General features: G+C 37.6%; 1 protein-coding gene across 1 annotated transcript; it reads left to right on the top strand.

Annotated features, from left to right (window-relative positions):
* The first annotated feature begins 13,262 nt into the window (after positions 1-13,262).
* On the top strand, positions 13,263-20,296 carry SPIC (Spi-C transcription factor). The gene is made up of 5 exons (XM_032688908.1): positions 13,263-13,281; positions 13,910-14,003; positions 15,475-15,587; positions 16,482-16,590; positions 19,869-20,296. The coding sequence occupies exons 1-5, from the start codon at positions 13,279-13,281 to the stop codon at positions 20,294-20,296; spliced, it is 747 nt and encodes a 248-aa protein (XP_032544799.1). The 5' UTR covers positions 13,263-13,278.
* The last annotated feature ends 244 nt before the right edge of the window (positions 20,297-20,540 follow it).

The raw sequence follows: 20,540 nt of genomic DNA, 5'->3' as shown, positions 1-20,540 counted from the left end.
AAATCTGAGAATTGAAGAGAAGGGATTTTTAGCTAGTTACACTTTTTTAAATGTTGTTTTATAGGAATACATTTATCAGAGTCAAAAGTCTTCAAAACATTTTGGAAAAAATATCGTTGTGCTGTTAAGGCACCTCTGGAAGGATCAAGAAGTCCCTTAGATGTCCATGATTTTTTCTTAAAGAAGAAGAAACTAGTTAAAAAAAAATAGCCCTCCCATCTGTGCGCACAGTGAAATCTTCTTTAAAAGGATACTCAGATTGCAAATAAAGCAATAAAAAGTTAATTACAATATGACAAAATTAAGTTGACTGGTACAACTTTAATTTGTCCTCACTGTGTAAGTGTGTTATGGTACTATTATGACATGACCACCAGCTGTTTCTGCTACAAGGATCTTTCCTTCATTCAGTGCATACATGGGATAGTGCTCTTTTAGTGACTAATTAGCCAGTGAGATTTCAATCTTGATTGCATCCCCAAGCCTTATTCACTACAGGGTCAGATGTTGCTTTCAGGAGAGAATTGTTAACCTCTTTATAGATTTTTTTTTTTGTTTTGCTTCCTCCATTACAACATATGAATGATATATAAGGATTAAGACATTTATAAGTGCATTGTGATGTGAAGATAATTTTTTTGTCCCTGCTTAACAGGGATGAAGGCACAATGAGATTAAACTAGAGAATACCCACTAATTTTGTGTATTTGTTCTAAGATGCCTAAGAACTCATGTTTTAGAGAGTTCAGCATTTGTGGGCGGTTTGTGGGCCCAGACCAGTGCTCAGTGACTGCACTTGCACCTGGTACTGCTCAGCATTTCTGCAAATCTGGTACCAGGGTCTCAAGTGAGAAATGAGGAACATACAGTAAGTGACCACCTGTGAAAATTTCTTCAAAGGGACTTGCCTAGCATCATTTGGGAACTCTGTGGTAGAGACAGGCTCAGAACCCAAACCCACTTCTCCAGGGTAGCATTCAGCTGCTTTAATTTTGAGAGCATCCTCTCTCTTCCTTATTCATGAGACAGTTTATAACTTCTGCAACAGATGCAGCAGGGTTTCTGCAAATGACAGTCTCATTTACTGAGCAGCCCCAGCTCACTATTAGAGCAAGATTTATTCCATACACATTAAAAAATAGGGGCCTTCAGAGGAAAGTGTTCAAGTATTCACCCAGGGAGGAGGAAAGAGAGATGATTACATTTTGATTTGATATTTTCTGTCTTGGGAGTACTTCCATATTCTCTTGGAAGAGGTTCCCCCATGCCCCACTTTCAGATGCTTCAGTTAACAAAAGTAACATTTGGAAAAAGCCTGGCATTAAAAAAAATCCCTCCAGACTGCTACTTGCATCTCTACCATTTGAGTTAACTGCTCAGCTGATGGCAATAGCAGGTTGGTATCCTCTTGCATCGCTGAAGAATTTCACCAATATTTGCTACAGCAGGGAAGCATTACCAGTCCAGGTGAAATCTTGACCTCCATAGTAGTCTTGGGAGTTTGAGAGTGGGAAGAGGACATTGGTCCTTCTCCCTCCATTCCACAAGCTTGATCCCTCCTTCCCTTATCTTTCAAAATCCAGTCTTCCCTTTCCACTTTTTTTGGCTTCTATTCTTCCTCCCCCCTCAGTCCGAGATACATTGGTCCAAGCTTCTGATCCCCAGTCCTACGTTCTTCAGTCAGGCCTCACAAAATCAGTGCAGATTCTCAAATGAATCTTAGCCTTACTTTTATCTTCTTGTCAAATAGGTTCCAATCCTCTCTTCTCAAATCCTGGTTAAATCTCTTTCTGGCACCTCTCCCCACCACTCCACGGAGCACACTGGAGTTCAGAGCCAGTGTCTGTGCAATCACTTTCCATCTCCAATAACCTCCAGCTCTCAGTCTTACTTCCCAGCATCTTCTGCTCTTTTCCTTCTTACACCTCACCTGATGTCCTACACCTGGTGTCCTACACGGCAGTCTCTGGTACTGCGTCCTCCCAGATTCATCCCTTCTTGTGACTGTATTCCAGTCAAACAGCTACTTGTCCCATGAAGCCTCAGCACAACTCAGGTGTCAGTAGAAGAAAAATTTGATCTGAAAGACCAGCTAAAAAACAGTTCTTGAACTCTAGTGTTTAACCATATCCTGCTACAAAGCTTCAGTTACAGGGCAAGACCTGATTTGCTCCTGCAGTACTTGTTCACAACATGTGCTGGTGGAAGAGTACATGCACAGTCCAACACCTAGGAAGAAGCTGGAAAGAAACATCCCCTTGCCAATGGTGCTCCCTCTCAGATGCTGAAGTATAAAAATTCACTGAGCATGGCTGAAGAATTGCAGTGGCTTGCAATGTCATTTAAGTTGAAATGGGTTTTATGGAACAGAAAAAAAGTTCCCAATGCAAACCATACCTTAGCTGTGAGATTTTCTATGTCTGATCAATCAAAGAAGATGTTTTTTAAGGACAATGCTTGCCACACATTTCATTTAACACACCTTTGAACAAATGTTCAACATGAGACACACAGTGGCATGCAAACATAACAACTACCCAGTTATTTCTGTCATTATTTGCATTTATGTACCTTTTTCAACATATATTTAGAATCAGCCTTATCCCCCATGTTGTTATAACTCCCTGACATAGAATGCAGTAAAGTTTGATCTCTTAGGCTGTGCATATTAAATATGTAATGCTGCTGTTGTACTTAATTTAACTGAGTAGTCACTATATTCCCTGAATCTAAAAGTTGCTCAACATGTGTTTTGCATGGGTAATGTTAAGAGCTTGGCTTAAAGTGAGGAAAGTACATCAGACAGGTGAAAAATACTATCTGATTTGAAGATTGATGTGGAATGTTTGTCATCCTCCCTTTAGACATCATGTTATCAATGTAACTTACAGGCTGCCTTCTCTGGAATCCTATTTATATTTGTTTCTGTGAGGTGTTTGGCATCTTTTGGGGGAGCTATAATACAGAGTATTACCTCTTACTATGCAGTAGTCAGGAGCTCAGCTTGTCCAGGCATATTAAGCAAATACTCAATTTTAAGTTAAAATATGTGTCTGATTAGTCATGAGTTTAAGGTCACCTCCGAATATTTTCTAGAACTGGGTCCCTTGCTCTATCTTTGAAGTGATCTTTAAAGAAGTCACTTTAAATTGAGCCTCTCCTGTCTTTATTCAAGATTTTTTGTGTGACTGAATTACACACTCAGCTGCCTAACAGCTTAATAAATGGTTCATAAAACAGGCAAACAGGGACCTTAGCTTATAAACCCACGATTCCACTTCTTGATTAATTTCAATTTTTTTTACATTTCTTTTGTATCTACCTTTATCAGATGCATCCTAGAAAACATGAGTGAGCTAAACTCACTGAGATCACATAGGTGTGGATTGGGGAAATTCCATGGAGGACATTTACAGGACATATGTAAGGCTGTTGTGTAACTGTCAGGTCTCGTGCTTTTTTTTGAATTCAATGATAATTCAAAATGAAGGCATCTGGATATCCTTCTATTGTAGGTCTCTCTTATAGGAATTAATTTTTATGTGTTTATTTGATTCTGTAGGCTTCTGTGGCAGATAAGTGGAAATGTGAATGGCAATGGGGCCAAAAATACATTCCTAATTTTTACTTTAACTGATAACTTTTCCCCTTATACTTCACTTTTCTAGTCGTTTACCCAACAGTATATATTAAAAAAAAAAAACCCTCATAGACAAGTTAGTTGTTAGAGTTTGCAATTTTTTTTGCCTCAAAAAGAAATTGAAAAGAATATTGCTAAGTAGAAGCCATTGCTGAAAGACATTTTCATTCAAATTTTAAAATGAAAAAACACTCAGCTTTGGTAAATTCTCTTTCAAAGAATATTCCAAGCCAGGAAACCATTTTACTGGCATACCTCCTACCCTACCATCAAGATACAGGCTTTCTTTAACAACAGATTGTAAAAATCCCCAAAGCCTAAGTACTTCTTCAGCACTTTCCTGACAGTATAGGAAGTATCTATTTGCTAGTCATAGCACTTTATGCCCGCATAACTGTTTGCCTCATCAAAGCATAAAACCCCATTATTTGGGACAACTGTTTTTCAGTCACCTTCAGAGTATAGAAGTGACAGAAATTCTATTTTTAAAGAATTTCCTTTACTTCTCTGCAGTTCCTTAAAGCATATTTTTTAAATCTATAATTTTGGCAGAAATCTGACCTCCTTCCACTCTTTCAAAAAAGACAGAATGTGCTGGATTTTTTTTTTTGGTGGGTCGGTTTGGATTTTTTCTTATATGACAATTGTAACACTGAGAATGTCTTTAAATAGTTTTTATATTCTAACTACTTTTATTCAGAGCATTTGACTATAAGGTTAGATATGGTTTTGCGTGTCTAAGTGAATTTATCAACTGGTAACCTTTCATAACTATTTATTACCATCTTCCTCACAACCTTACGGCTTCCTTCGTTTCAGATTACCTGTTTTCAAGTCTTCACTACTTTTTTTCCATCTCAGCCCTGTGTAGGAAATATCTGCCCAGCTCCCTGGTGGCACTAAATGTAGATGTCTATCCCTGAAAACGGGATTCTGTCAGAGGCTCAAACAGCTGTGCTTTTGGTGCTTGCATGCTTAAACATTTTCTTAATCTGTGGTACCAATCATGTATTACGGTAATAGCTTGTATGGGAATGATGACAAATGCAATCCCACATTTTGCTTTAGTAGAAAAAATTGGTGCATGTTCACTTTGCAGTGTTTCTGCCTGGGAAGGGCAGCTGACCTTCCTGCTGCACATGGCAGGATTTGGGCCAGCCTGTCAGGGTACCCTATTTCTATTTATTTAAGACAAAAGTACCTGCAGCTGAAACAGCTGGAGGAAAACTCCTACGGAACATTTCATGTTTTGGTCGAAGGCCCAAAACATTTTCTCTTTTCAGCTTTGAGGAGGTTAATGCCAACATAGAGTTGGTTTTTCCAACTCTCGGTCTTCTAATGAAATTGCATATTTTCTATGAAAGGTGGTGCAGAAAACTCTTATTTGTGTTAAAAACATTTCTCTCCCTTTTTAAGTGGCAATTCATTTCTTTCATACTGTCTTATAAAATTTCTGCCTATTTTGAACCTATAAATGAACTACATTTACTTCATAGGCCTTATATTAGTATCCTGTAGGGTATTGAATTTCATTTAAGGTGAAGATCAGCTTATATTCTTATAGTGAAGAAAGCATGTTGTATTCTTATAATGCATAATATCAATATTTTGCATTTGTTATTTCTATCCTCAACAGACTTGAGGATTCCAGGCTGGCCCCATGATTTGCTTCCACTGCTTTTTGTTATAGGCATATTCTTCTATTGCTGGTAATTTACACAGTATTTAAAGATAATTTAGAGTCTATAGATGTTGATTTTTCTTCCTGTTCCACAACTTCAGATGCAGTGCTTCAAGAGATGCTTATGTAGTCTGTCTGCCTGAACCTGGTATGTACCTTGTCTTAAATATGTTAGAACTCCCCTACTTGGATACTGTTCGCTTCTGTATGTCTCCTACAGGTCTTTAAATTGTAGATTTCTTTTAATCTGCTACAGAGTTTCTAAGACATTCTTTTCCTTTCTCTTTAAATGTCTGTCCAATCTTTTTTTTTCCCAATTACCTCTGTTTTGTCATAACTATCATTGTTGTGTCCAAAACCTCGACGCAGGTCCTTTAAAGTCGATGTATTCTGAGACTTGATAATAGCTATTAGTGATTGTTCTACTTTTTTCATATGCATGGTAGAATAAGACATTAATGAAAGCAATTTGTTAGCCACAAGAAGGTCTGTGTGCAACTGATCACCGGGTGAAGATGTGCCATAGCCTGGATGTAGCACACAGGTCTGTTGTTCAGGGCCTTCTGCTGAATGGTGCAGAACAAGGGGTTAAACTCCTGAAACTGTGGAGGCAACTGAACCCATATTACTACTGCCCAGGGCAGCACTGCAATAACTCAACTGTCATACACACCACTGCCTTGCTCCCCAGTGGGGCTTTGAAAGAAAAGGGGCTGGGATCTCAGACAGCTTGTTTCTTACTAGCTAGGTAAAGTGCTTCTACTTCCTGCATGGTGCTCTGGCTTCTGATTTGATTTTGAGATACAAAACTGCCTCCAAGGGCTTCTGAGAAAAGTAAAGTTTTGAGTTCTGGAGACACTAAAGCATATATATTTCAGTACCCAGATTGTAAACTCCACTTTGTATTGACCTGGCCACAAGACTGTGCCCTGGAAAGGCAGGGTTTCTAAGTTGTAACATGGTTGCAGATGCTACAGCAGCTATTTATTGTGTGTCTGTCTTTCCAGCTTTTCCAAAAAGAGACACAATTTCTTCCGTCCATTCTTTAGAGTTCAAAAGACTGTCGCCTAGTTTTGACATATTTCAACTCTCAGCTTTATGATTTAGGAGGAATAGAATTGAAATGGAGTATTGAATTAGTCCTGTATGATCTGAATGCCCCTTGAATCTGAAAGCATGTTTCTTCCACAAATAGATCAGTTACTTGGAAGATTGTTAGTTCATATTTGGCTTCCCCAGTTTCACCATTAAGGGTTATTAAAATATTGTGTTCTTCTTTCTATATGCTTTCTCTTTCAGTAAAGAACTTTCATTTTTACCCTTGATCCATTCTTCATCCTTGAGCTTCACATTTCCACCAGCTGTTCATTGTTGGTGAGAACAAGACATAGCATAGAATTCTTTCCTTTGTCCATTGCTATTTTTATGGAATACTCTCATATTATTCCTGTCTTGCTCTGAAATTTTTCCTCTCAAATATTATTGATTTTGTGTTTGATTTATCCTAATATTTGAGAGAGTACTCATTTTACCTGTAAATTAGTCAAAATAATTATTTCATATTTCATTTTAGAGTCTTCTTTTAGGGGTGGTTTTTGGTTTCTTTCCAATGCACTTTTTGTTATTAGTTCCTTGTGCTTCTGTTGTGGTTTCTGGTTTTCTATCTCAACGGGGCTTCCCAGCAGAAATTCACTTCCTTTGGTTATATGGAGCCAAAGAAGAAGCTTCCCGAGAAGCCTTGCTGACATGAGCAACTGGTCCAATATACTGGGTCTAGTTATAAAGTTGGGGCTTTAGATGTGGGTTTTCCATTGAAGAGCTGATCTGCCTACTCATGCAACTTCAGCCTTCATGCTGCACTTCTCTTTTTAGGCCCCAGAAGAGGCAATTCCATGCTTAGACCTAACCTATGATTTATCAAAATATCTAATTTTATGACTGTAATTATTCAATGGCTCTAAGTAAAACATCTTACAGATGTAATGTTAGCAAAATAAATAAATCTTAAGGTTGGATCATAACTTATGATCTACATCGAATTCTATATTGAGATGGAAATCTCAATGTGATATGCAAATGTTTTATAATTTGAGGTAAGGAAATGAGTCTGATTGAGATAATCTCACATTTTAGGCTTAAAATTCAATTTGTAAAACCTTTTCAAGATCTTTTTTTCTGTCAAGATAAAACGCTTCATACATAAGATGTACATAATGGTTGGACAAATCTTTTAAAAAAAGGATGCTCTGTAAATAATTATAAAGAGTTCTCACAAGAATTAAAATGAAAAAACACCACTCTTTCTGGTAACCAACTGTAATGTTTTATAAGGTAGACAAAGAATTAAAGCAAATCAGGAATTCAGGGAAGAATATGTAACATTAGTGCTGGCACAGTAAGTTTCCTCTTACTATAGTGAAAATAATACTGGTGTCAACTATGAGCCAGAACCTCTGTTTGTAGAAATCACCGATCCTTTGGTTTTGGCAGTTCTATACCAATTTCCACCAGTTAAGGAACCGATACTATAACTCCACCAATTACAATAAAAGTCTGTATTTTGCATTGCAGAGTTTGCCATTTGTAGAATCATTTGTAAGGCGAGTGAAGCATTTGAACTTATGGTTCTCATCTTCTGGTATTTGAATAAATGACCATGTTTGTTGAAATGTATAGACTAAACTCTTCCAACACAAATGGAATCATTAGACCCAGTTTCATAATCTGATTTGCTTATATGATATAATGCCATAATTGAGGGGTTTTTTATATATTCAACACTAAATTATCTGACCAAAATCATGGTAATAGTACTTAGGCTAGTACTAATCTGCATTTATTTCCTTTTTGTGTTTGTTTGGTGGTTCAGTTTTGGTTGTTTGGGGGTTTTTTTTAAGGAGAGTTTTCTTTATATTCCGGGGCTGGGAATGTGAATTCAGGGATTTTCTGAGCCCACTGATTTGAAGTTCAGACTACAGACTGATTCACTGTGAGATACTCATGCCTGGATTACCACTGCACACTGCATGTAAAAGAAGAGAGCTCTCCATATGTTGATCCCTGTTCTTCTTGCATAGAGAAAAGACTGCACAACTACTGCAAGAAACTTTCCAGTTTCCTCTGAACCTTGAAGGCAGCAGACCAGAAGCAGAATAATGGCAGAGATTTGAAAGTTCGCTGGTCAACATGGTTAAACTCAGAAGGTGAGCTCAGGCATGTGACCTCTCAACCTTTCCACTTTCAGGGAGAAAGCATCTGCAGTTGTGTAATTACTGTGAATCTACACCCATGAGGATTCATAACTAAGATTATTACAGAGCTGCATGGCCAGATGAGGAGTGGCAAAGGCATCTGACAAAGGCCAGAAGTAGTATATAAACACAGAAGCTGTCTGTGGCTGTCTCATTCAGCAATTTCTGATTTCTGGAGATTCTTGAGCTGGTATCCAGTCTGTTATGTATGGGTAAATGACTCCTCATGACAGAATAATTTCTACAACCAGACTTTTTTTTTTTTTTTTAATGAATTGCCTTCTATTGTGAGGGATCTATTTGTGCTATTTGGGCAATTACAAATTGCTGGACGTTCAAAAGAACCTGATAAATCTACAAGTGCCTGGTGAGAAAATTTGCCATTTCAAGTTTGACCTTCCTTTAGGAAAAGAGAGACTTGTTTTTATTCTACATTTGAACGCCTCATACAAGAGTCTTTATGCTTTCTAAAACTCTCTGACAAGTGCTGTAATACATTATTTAGTTCTAGGGTTTATTCAGAGGTGAAAATGCCATCACTTTACCATCACTGTGAGCTAGCTTTTAGTGCCAAGCAAGGATGGAAGTAAATTCTGAAACTTAAACAACATTCTGTTTGAAGTTTATTTTTAAAACATGGAGGAAGGAGAAGAGCTCGATGTTGTGGTTTCTAACTGATACTAAAATTTTGTTATCAGGCACATCAATTGTTTGAGACATTTAAATGTGAACAGTAAGTTCTCTTTCTCAGGCTTGTATCTGGAATCCATCTTCCCATCCAATGAAAATATCAAAGCAGAATTTGTTCTGTAATAGGATTTCTCGGTAGAGGTCATTGTGCTGCCAGCCTTGACTGTACTGGGATTTACTTAAAAGTGAGAAGTCAATGTTTTCTGTCACTCAGTCCTCAGCTGTACCTTACTCTGCCTCTTCTGAACCCTTACAGACTTCCCAAGGAGGTAGGCTGAACCCTTGCTCTGAGCTTGTGGTGGCCAAAGATTCAATGTACAAATGGGTCACAGAGTTTAAAACTGTCCTATGAGACAGCATTTGTTCTTGTTTCTCTGTTGTGTGTTTGTGCTGTGTATGGCACCTTCCCATTTCCTCTGAAAACAAACTTTTGCAGACCTGCCTTATGTTGTAGCCCCTCATCTGAAATGAGAATTCTCTGATCAAGCAGTTTGATTTAGGAAGATGGACAATTTTATTGGTGTTAAAACCATTAGTTTTCATCTCTTGACCTTCACTCTCTTTTATGACACCCAGCCAGCAGCCACAAACGCACACAGCTGCTCACGCACTTTGGGAATTTAACTTATCTTATTGTTATAGTATATTTGTTTGCTGATTCAGGTATTGGGAAGTGAAGAAGACAAACATTAAAACATCTTTCCTTCCCCTTTCCCAGGCTCAACTGAACTCCAGACACATCTCCTCCCCTCTTGTTATCTCCACAGGTTATACTCAGTTCCTTTGGTGAGGCAATGAGTGGTACAGGGGTTTGGGGTCAAGATGTGGTGGTTTCTCTCTGCCTTTCCTTGTTTCTCACCCTTTTGTTCCACTGTTGCTTCCTTCTTGCTAATTTTCTCTACACTGATGTGGTCCCTCTGTGGGCCACAGTCTCTCTGGGGTTGTGGCTGCTCAGTTATGGAGCACTTCCAACTCTGACCTTGTTATCCCCTCATTCCCTTGTTTCTATCTCTATTACCTGGTTCTCTTATTCCCTCCTTGTCTTCTCTCATGTTCCCTCACAGGTTTGTCTCTTCCCATTTGGCACTTTCTGCCCTTTCTTCAGTGTGTTTTCACAGAGGTCACTCACATGTGGCTTTTGTGCTCTGCTTTGTCACCTGGTGGGTCCATTGCAGAGCCTCCCTCCTCCACTGGGGCCACCCCTGCAGTTTCATGACCAGGATGAGTGAGGAGCACAGGAGGCCAGGACATTCACTGCCCAGCTTCAGGTAGAGATGTAGGGGTAGGCAGGTCAGATTGTATCATCAGAGGGCCTATCTGGACATAATTTATCAGAAAGAAACCCAAGAGGAATCTTGAAGCTCATTCATAATTTTAAATCCAATACATATTTCTACTTCAAGAAAGAACTGAACCATGAAATTTGTGGTTTTCCATGTTGCAGACTAAAGTTAACTATATGTGGGAAGGAAGTTAATTGTGTAATTGTATTTTGGCCTGAAATCCAGTACTGAGTCACAATTCGATATTTTAAAATTACAGTGGCCAATTAATTTTCCTTTATAAGCCCAAGTCACACCTGAGAAGTGGTGCAAAATAGAACTTGAAGTCCAAAAGAAAAAAAAAATATATCAATGTATTTCACACACACACAAAAAGATATTCTGAAACTTTGCAGTGCAAGCTTTGAAAAGGCATCTTGCATCTGAAAACAGCAGAAATGGTTGATGCTAATCTTGGCTTCAAATTGTTTTCAATGAGTTTTTATAACCAGGCTAGTTCTTGACTAGGTTCTTTGTTGAGGGAGTATAGATAAATAATGTAAGAGATAATTACTGTTTTACAGCAGCTAATGGCAAATGCTGAGGAAATTTTGCAAAATGTGCCTCTGAAAGACTTGGCTGGAAAGAGCTATGACACATATTAGATTATATCAGCAATAAGAAGTTTTGTACTGAAAAACACAGAGTTCTCTTTCTGTAGGATTCAACATCAAGTCTTAGAGCTGCTCAGAAAGTTTTTGGCAAATCAGTGACTACAGCTTGTCTGAATCTGTGCTGAATGCTTTAGTCAATGCTTTAGATCTGGGCTTGGGCTACCAACATGAGCTTCGAAGAATTCTGAAGTTCCTTCAAACTCTTATTTTGAGGTCTAGTTTGAGCCAACAAGGATGTTCCAATAAAACCTCTAAGTCCATTGCAGTCTGTTTGGGACAGATGAAGGATGTAGGTTTTTGCCCTGGATTCACCATACCACCATGCCAGAGATAGATTTGTTAGGAGGTGCCATAGCCAAAAGAAATCTCTCCCAGTGCTTAAAACCTGCATGTTTTGGACCATAGTCAAAACATTTAGTTTTGTTTCTATCAGTATAAATCATTGATATAAATCTTTAGAGCAAATGAAGGGCCAAGCTAACAGTTTACTATACCTATACTCTCAAAAAAATCCCTGGCCAAAACACTTCCCTAAAATCAGCTATTTAATGCAGCCCCTTTGCCAGCTCATTGCTGTGGGAACTCAGTCGTTCATTTATTTATGAAACCAGACAGATTCTTGTCCTGTGTGTGGAGCTGAAATTCTAGGTAAGTGTACAGAATTTTTTTTAAGCTTACTTAAGGTGAGACTTTTTCTTTTTTGGTATGAATTCAGAGGTGTAAATGGTATGCCCATTCAACAGTACCTTGCCAATACTTGTACATTTTAGGTTTTGAAAAGCCTTGACAGTGACCGTAGATGTTCTGTCAAGGTTTACCAGGTATCGGTTTGGAATCTGAGTTAGACAAAATGAATTTAAGGAAAGTGAATTAAGATTATGGGGAAACTATGTGGAGGTCTTTGCAAAGCAGATTCCTGTCTTTAATTTCTACAGCCCTATAGCCCAAGAAGCTGTGGCCACCATGGCAGCTAAATGATTATTGTGGCCCATTTTGGTTTCAGAATGAAATTAGATCAGTTCGTTGAAATACTTTTTGCGCTGAAGCAAAAGAGAAAAATCCCATCGATGTCAGTGAGATCAATTTACTGAATCACCAGGATTTCACCATATATGCTTGGTGTCATCAAGATTTAAAAAAAACTTGCAAATTTCGACAGTGCACTATAACATACTTACCTGAGGGATAATTGCCACATTAGAACATTCATGGTTAGTCTTGGATAAAATTCTTCCTTAGTAATGTTTATATATCCTCTCTCTCCTTTGTATTTTAAAACATAACACAAAATAATCGAATGTTTAATGAGTAAAATACTGATATACTGATTATTATATTTACAATTTTGAAAAAATAATGTAAATTATAATGGGGAAAAAATCTGCAAAGCAACAAAACCTGATTATTATTTTCTGTAACAAATATAAATTAAAAAAAAAGGTACTAGGGATATGTTTCTGGGTAATGTTGTATATAAAGTATAATCCATGTTAAACTGGCTGAAAATGTGTCTATTGACACTGTTTATTAAACAATCAAATTTGCTCACAGTTAGTCTGAGTGTTTATGTATGTTCAAATACAGTCATATGCTAGTCTGCATAAGAAAAAAAACTAAGTTTATTTCAACTGGCTGTGAATCAAAGGAACTTAAACAGTTGCATTTAGTGCAGATTAGTATTTTCTTTGGGAAATTAGTTATGCTAAGTAAGACTCAATGTCAACAATAACATATTTTCACTTCATAATGTCTTTAAAAAATGTATTTAAATTGATGTGGATAATAATTAAAAAGTTACAGTTTTGATGAAACTGGAAGATAAGTTGCAAAAACTACTATTAATTTTAAAAAATCAAAATACAATGTCACAAGCATTTAATTTAATTTAAATGCTACCTTCTAAAAATAAATCCCTTTTATCTGTTTTATGAAAAATATTTTACCTCATATTTGGAAATAGTACTGAGTTTTTTCATTTAGTTGGTTTTATTTATATTCAGAGGATTATTTTTTGTTTTGAAATGTACCATTTAAAAATATTGTTTATTTTCAACAGGATTCAAGTTTTGATATCTAAATAATGGTAAGTCTACCATACCTTTATTCTTTTTCATTATTGAGTGTTTCAAATGCTACAGTAGACTCTTAGTCAAACTCAAATATGGTAGGATTTTCTAGCTTTTTAGAACAAGGTGTTCTAAAATTATAATAAACCATTTTGTGAAAATCCACACTTGGTTTCCTGTACTGGTATAGTGTAGCATTTTCTCTATATAACTGCTTCAGAAATTATACATAATAATTTTTGTCATGTCGATGATATTGAATGATAACTTTGGCTTAATAGATCATGTTAAACAATTGATACATACGTTTCTGTATTACAGACCATAAAACTCTCAAGCAGTATAAATACTCTATATGTAAACTTCTGTTACAAATTAAGGAAATGAACCTTGAAACATTTGACCAAGTGAGTAATGTTACCCATGTGAGTTGTCCCACTGACCTCAAACAGACTTCTCAAAGGAGTGAGAACTTTCTCATAATAGTAAAACATTATGATAATGCCTCAGTACCTGCAAAATGCCTGTTTCAGGAGGATGTGTATTCTATACAAGCACTGTATTTGCTTGGGATTTGCTGATTGACAATGCTGAAAGAACCAGCCTGGTCTTTTCCGGTTCCTGAACAGAAAGTTGTTCTTGCAGAGTTTTCCTGACCAAGATGTCCTGGGCCAGGCTTTTGAAGATGCATTAGAAGTACTGCAGCAACACTCTGACAGAGAAATGCAGTATTCACCAGGTAAAAAAGACCCTTATTCCACTTCATTTACCACTTCCTATTTTTACAGGAAAGCAGCTCTTAAAACATATAGGTAGGAGGGTAATTTCGAGTGGATTGATGGATAGCAGAGGGATGCTCTGGGAGGATGAAAAGGAAGAAGAATATTTGGAGGGTTTCCACTCCTCTATTAGTACTGCCCGATGTGGTGAGTATCTTCCAGGTCACAGCACAGGGAAACTGTTGGACTAGCCCTCTCTACCTGCCCCCTAGTACTAGCCCAGGTGCATTGAGATCAGATTTCCTATAATCAGAGGATACATGACCATAGTGCAACAGATGTTTTCCAGTTTTGATGCTTTAACTTAAAAATACCCTTCTGCTATGCTATGAATAAACTCATGTAACAATGAACTCCAATGGAAAAAAACCCAAACAACCAAAACCAAACCAAACCAAAAAAACCCACCAGCAAGTGAAATTAATTAATTTCCACATTTAACTTTTTTTATATTAATATATAAATTTTAAATATTTTTATTCAGGAATGATAGTTTGAGTCTGGATAATTAATAGAACATTATTTTCCTTGGCTTCAAGAGTTTTATACCTTAGAAAATTTAAAGTGCAATAAAGCTGTAAATTGTTCCAGTTCTGGCAAGGTTTTGGCAGTTAAATTACTATAAAATTTAAAATCTGTGTTTGATGTTTTCACATTGTAAACAGAAACGGAAGGAAAGGAAAATAGGAGGCTGCATCACAAACTCTCTTAAGTCTGTAACAAAATATCTCCTCTCTTTTGTGTGAAATGCATTTCATACAAGGAAGTTTACTTACATTTATCTATTATGAACTGAAATGTAAAGAAGACTGATCAGTCTCTATCTTCAGCTGTTGCTAACAAATTTTTGGCTCCACTGCCCCGGTAATTTATACATGTTGAAGGGCTCACTATATATAATTACTTACAATGTTCTTGCCCGTATCTGTTGTTAGGGCCAATGGAGTTAGGTATTGTTTAGTATGTCCCACAGCTGCACTCACATTTCCACTTGCAATTGATGTACTCATCCCCTCCAAAATCTTCTTTTGACCACCTGCAGAGTGTAACTTTTTCCAAGTTAATTTAGTCCAGTATTCTCCTCTGCTTCTTTTAAACATCCTAAGTGCTGAGATTTCTTCCGTGTCATTCTTTCAGGCACTGCAGATGCTCTGATGCTGCTTTACTTCATTCATGATTGGAGACTCTGACTTGCATAGTCCTGATGGCCTGCAGAACTGCATGACAGTCCCTTTTCCTTTTTACATGTATTATAAGTCTCTAATTATCCAATTCATTAAGTTTGGTGATCTGTTTGCCCTCCGTTTTGTAGTAAACAAACTATTTCATGATGCTATAAAATATTTGACATTTTATTTTTAAAAAATTGCTTTTCCCCTCCTTCTTTCCCTTTTACTCACTTGATTTTTGCTCCCTCCTCCTAATTATCAGGTTATAAAAATTGCCTTACTGTGATCAACCATCACCACCACCTCCGAGCAAGTCCCAGTTACTGTGTGGCACCATCTACGGAGGAGCAAGGGTATAGCTGGAGGAATGTGATTGTAAGTGAACTCATTACCAATAATAGTCAGATATAACTGGAATATTGGTTGCTCATTTGTGATTCCTGAAACAAATCTTTATGCTAACACTAACAGGAATTTGGTCTAGTCAGGCATGATTCAGATGAAACTTCCCTGGGAAATGTTTGAAAAACATGATTAATAGTATATTTTTAGGAGTCATCTTTGCTCTTTGCCTCTGGTGCTCTTCTGTGGTTCATCATGTCATATGACAACCAACAAACCTTCCACTATGACAGGGAAAAGAGTTTCTTAGTGTTACCTGGGAACAGGCAGAGAACAACAAATTCCAACCTCAACATATCTTCTGCCACCATGAAAAGATACCACAACTTTGATTTCTCCAACAGCTGTTTGCTTTAAAAGTTCTGGAAAGATCATGATTATCAGGACTCTGAGCTCAGCTTCAGCCATATTCATTTTTAAAAGACTGGGAGTATGGCCTCCAGGAGTGATGGAAAATGCAGGGGGAATAATAGATTCCACAAAAGCCCATTTTCAACCAGCAGATTAGTGACAACATGACACAGAAACTACAGAGTCTGTAGGGGACACTGTCCAGGTGGCCCGTCTTTTACTAACTCTGGAAACTGTTCCTCCTCTGCTTCCAGCAGAAGGGTTAAAGGTTCAGAGTGGGGCAATAACACTGTTTTCCTTTGTAATTTCTCCTCTGATGGGCAGATCTTGCCCTTGGACATAAATTAGTGCTGCTTTTTACTGGTAAACCTGCCTTCCTGGCTGAGAAAATTCTTCTGTGGATAAAGGTGATGAGAGGTTGCATTTTGAAGGCTTCAGGCAATTAATTACCACAAGTTTCTTTTTCTTTTGAGAATGGACTCTATTAGTAACCTTTTGTTGTCTTAATTCTTGAAGAACAGTGCAGCAGATTTTTATGCAGATGAGACTGTCTACCATACACTGCAGAATACTCCAGAAAGTCAAGTGATGCATGCTGCTGGTGGCCAGCCAAAACCAGGGAAAGGTCTGTAAAAAGCTAATATCTTGAACATTATGCTGCTTCAAAAAATCTCTTGGCAAATCATGCTTTCTCCTTTTCTTAATTTTTTTTTCACTTTCAACAGGAAAAAATAAGTTAACATTTAATAGTTTCCATCTGCTAAATCTTATAAGATTTGATAAATCTATTATTAACTTATTCTGTCCTTGTTTAGTACCTGGAAAAACAAACCAGGGATTTTTTCACTCCAAATCATTTGGGATGAAGTCTGATGCAGAAAAATAAATCTATCTATCAATAACATCGTTATGGACTTACACAACTTATTTTATTTCACGTGATTCAACAAGCAGTGATTTTCTTGGAAGTTTTTTACATACATGAATATTTTTGCACTTGACTTATGACTGCCTTTTTTTGCTTTTCAAACTACCTTTTAGCTTTTGTCTCTTCCAGTGTGCATTTTTATAACTATTTTTCTGCTCCTTTCAGTTGACTTTACTTAAATGGATATCTATGGATATCTATTTTACAAAAAATGTGTTGGGTGACATTAGTCGTTACTTTTTTTTTCTTTTAATGGGACACAGCATCCTTTCTATGACTGCTAGATGAGATTTCCACAGCTTCCACTCTGAGCTGTTGCACCTACTTTTGAGTAGCTTCCTGGTTTAGCCGGTTTTTGAAATCCCCTTCTCTCTACACTAACCACAGAGTGTCGGTTTTTGGTATTGTCTCTTCCCATTGATGCTGAACGCTGTGGTCTCTGTTGCTTAATAGCTACTCTTACTACTACTACTACTACTACTGTTACTACCACACACTCTTTGGGATGATGGGAAGACTAGCCTCTTTTTTTAAGCTCTGTACTTCAGGTATCTGAAATTCACCATTGCAAATGAGAACATTTCAATCCAGAAATTCTGCTTTTCTATGTCTTACCCAGTGTTGCACTGGGGAATTTTGCATGTCAATATCTGATTTCACCTTCAGTTGTGACTGCTGTGTTAAACTTCATTTCCTATCTCCTATTTCTTTTCCTATTTCTGTTGCCAATCTTTCCCAGAAGGTAATACTGCAGAAATTATTAGAGTAACTGACTATTCTTATGGGGTTATTTTGTGTCCTCTTATGGGTTTCTTTGTGTCCATGGTGATATTCCTGCCAGAAACTGTGATTTAGGGGACTATTTCCACTATACCTAAATAAATGTAGTCCTCTTAGTTTCTTATTGACACATGAGAAGTTTTCTGTACGCTAGCAAGTAGTTTGGCCCTGTAGGAATATATCTGTAGATGAAAGAGTCAGTACTGAGGGCCCAAATCCTGTGTTTAAAGTGTTTCACAAAGGTTTGTTTAGGGCAGTCTCTAGGCTAGCCACAAGTTCTGAAAGCTGCAGTGACTTAGATATGCTTCTGGAAAGCATACCTTTTGAGTTAGGTTTCTTCTGAAAAGAGTCCTATTCATGCACATCGAGACCATTCCATGATCTGAACTAAAGCTCAGTGAGTGGAGGCATTCAAGGGAGGTACTTCAGAAATGTGTTTGAATTAGTCACATTCTCCCCAAGAGAATTAGGCTGCTTCAGGACAATTTAGCACAGAAATTTAATGCAGATGCTCTGAAACACCTTCTGGAAGAACCTGCTTCTCTCCAGTCATCACATAAGAAACCTGCAGGCACTCCCCTGCTAGCCTAGGCTGATGTTTAGGGCCTGGTACTAAACAGTGCTAGCTTATGCAATGGGGTGCAGAACACAGGTCTGTAAACTAACCCCAGCTCAAACTCTTGCCCTCTCCAACCAAGACATCAACTAGAGGCGATGCGTCTAGAAATGAAAGCTTGGGCAGAAATGACAGCTGAACTTAAGAGGGCAGAGAGCATGAAATCAGATGCTGAGGTAGATATGGCCACGCTGTCCTTTTCACACAGAAACTCAGTCCACAGTACTCTGTGGATTTTCCTCTGATCTTATTTGTTCTACCATAGGTTTATAGGATAATTAAGGTTAGAGAGGACTTAAGGAGCTCACCTACTAAGAATTGCCTACTGTGACCAAGCTTTTAAACTTCTTGTCTCGATAATATTGTATGTATTTCTAGTAGCATATGTACTTCCAGTCACAGGCCAATTTTTATTTAGATAATGAAACTTTATTAATTTTTTGGAAAGTACCTCTGATTTCAGGCTCCTCTTCTTCCCAGTCCGACTGCTACTTCTCCCCTCTTTCCTTATCACCAGATACAGAATTACTGTCATCCCTGACAGATGTCTTTGACCTCAGTGTTCCTTAGCAACTGTTACTTTTCCCCTGTTCCTAGTTTAAAATAGCCACACAAGACAAGACTTTATGAACTCTAGGTGCAGCTGCTTGTTTGCACTTCGGTTAAAGTGGAAGATGTCCCTCTGCATAGATTCTCCTTTCTGCAAAATGTTCCTCTTTGTCTCATAACCTTAAATTCTTCCTCCTTACAGCAGCTTCTTGATCACCCTTGGCTTTGTGAAAGGAACTAGAAATACTTCAGAGAAGAGGATCCACAAGATCTAACCAAAACTAAATAAGCCTCACTAGTAAACTTAAGTTTGAAAACTGAGCCTGTGGAGAGAAAAACTTAGTTACTAAGCTTGCTTTATCCTGCATGGGAATGCAAGTTGACATTTCTGCAGATTTAAAAAAAAAAATACAGAGTACCAGAAGGTCTAGCTCCTTTTTGACTACATGAGGTTTCTGCTTAAAAACCAGCCTGCTTTTCCTGCTCACCCACACGCCGTTTCTTATATCGAGAACTACCTTGCATCCCCAAAACGTTCCTGAACAAAACCTGACAGAACTGAACCATCTCAAAATCTTGGAGTTTTGAATAAGCAGGGAAACCATTTATTCAAAAACATTCTGATTGGCTCTCCAGAACCTCTTTCCCACCCTATCTGAGGCTGTAATTTCCTAATGTGTGTTCCTTCACTGTGCATCTGCACAGCACGTGTCTGAAGACTGCTGAAAGCAGCTTCTGAGACCCACGATTCAGTGAAGTCACCAGATATTTGTCATGATCCCCAAATAACCTGCTCTTGAAACTCTAATGACCAAATCCCTTTCTGTCACCACATGTTTCAGAATAATGGTCCCATTTACTGTCACTGGTCTTCCATTGAATAGTTTATACTGATCTTTTAATTTGGGACAGGGTAATAGGTTAAGCCATGCTTTTGCCTGTAAGATCCTTTCCAGGAAAAAGACAGCTGCTCATCCTTTAAAACAAGCATGAGTTATGTTCTGACCTTTTGTACTTGATTTCTTTATAGGTAGAAAAAAACTTCGACTGTTCGAATACCTCCATGAGTCTCTGTATGATCCAGCTATGGCAAACTGCATCCAATGGGTGGATAAGCCAAATGGTGTCTTCCAGTTTGTCTCCAAAAACAAGGAGAAACTTGCAGAACTGTGGGGAGAAAGAAAGGGAAACCGCAAGATCATGACATATCAGAAGATGGCCAGAGCACTGAGGAATTATGGAAGAACAGGTGAAATAATTAAAATTCGTAGGAAGCTGACATACCAGTTCAGTGCTGTTGTTCTAAAGAGACTTGCTCCATCTTATTTCTTTGGAAAAGAAACAGTTTATCACCCCTACATTCAGTCTAATCAAGAATATCAGTATGCAGATGACTGGACCAGTTACAATAATTACATGTACAACAATGGTTATGCATTGCAGCACTCTAACAGCTAGACTTATCCTTCACATAAACAGGTCTTTGTTATCCAGCAATACTTTCCAGCACAGAAACTCTTCTCTTTACATAGCTTTTCCTTTAAGATATCATACATGATACATGAAGAGGAGGGTTTAAAAAATTGTATTTACCTAGTTTTGTTCCTTTTGAAGTTAATGATATACAGTCATTGAATGCTGAAGAAAACCAGCAGCTGTGGGACACATTATATTCTCTATGACATTAATCAAAGGAATTACT

Source organism: Chiroxiphia lanceolata, chromosome 5 (assembly GCF_009829145.1).
Source record: "Chiroxiphia lanceolata isolate bChiLan1 chromosome 5, bChiLan1.pri, whole genome shotgun sequence".
Taxonomy (NCBI): Eukaryota; Metazoa; Chordata; class Aves; order Passeriformes; family Pipridae; genus Chiroxiphia; species Chiroxiphia lanceolata.
The sequence above is the reverse complement of the archived record's forward strand: the minus strand, read 5'-3'. Positions and strand labels throughout refer to the sequence as shown.

Bases quoted from the DNA above. Each gene is read 5' to 3' on its own strand.
- SPIC (XM_032688908.1), top strand. The intron at 14,004-15,474 runs GTAAAAAAGACC...CCTAATTATCAG, and splicing joins AGAAATGCAGTATTCACCAG to GTTATAAAAATTGCCTTACT. The intron at 15,588-16,481 runs GTAAGTGAACTC...TAATTCTTGAAG, and splicing joins ATAGCTGGAGGAATGTGATT to AACAGTGCAGCAGATTTTTA.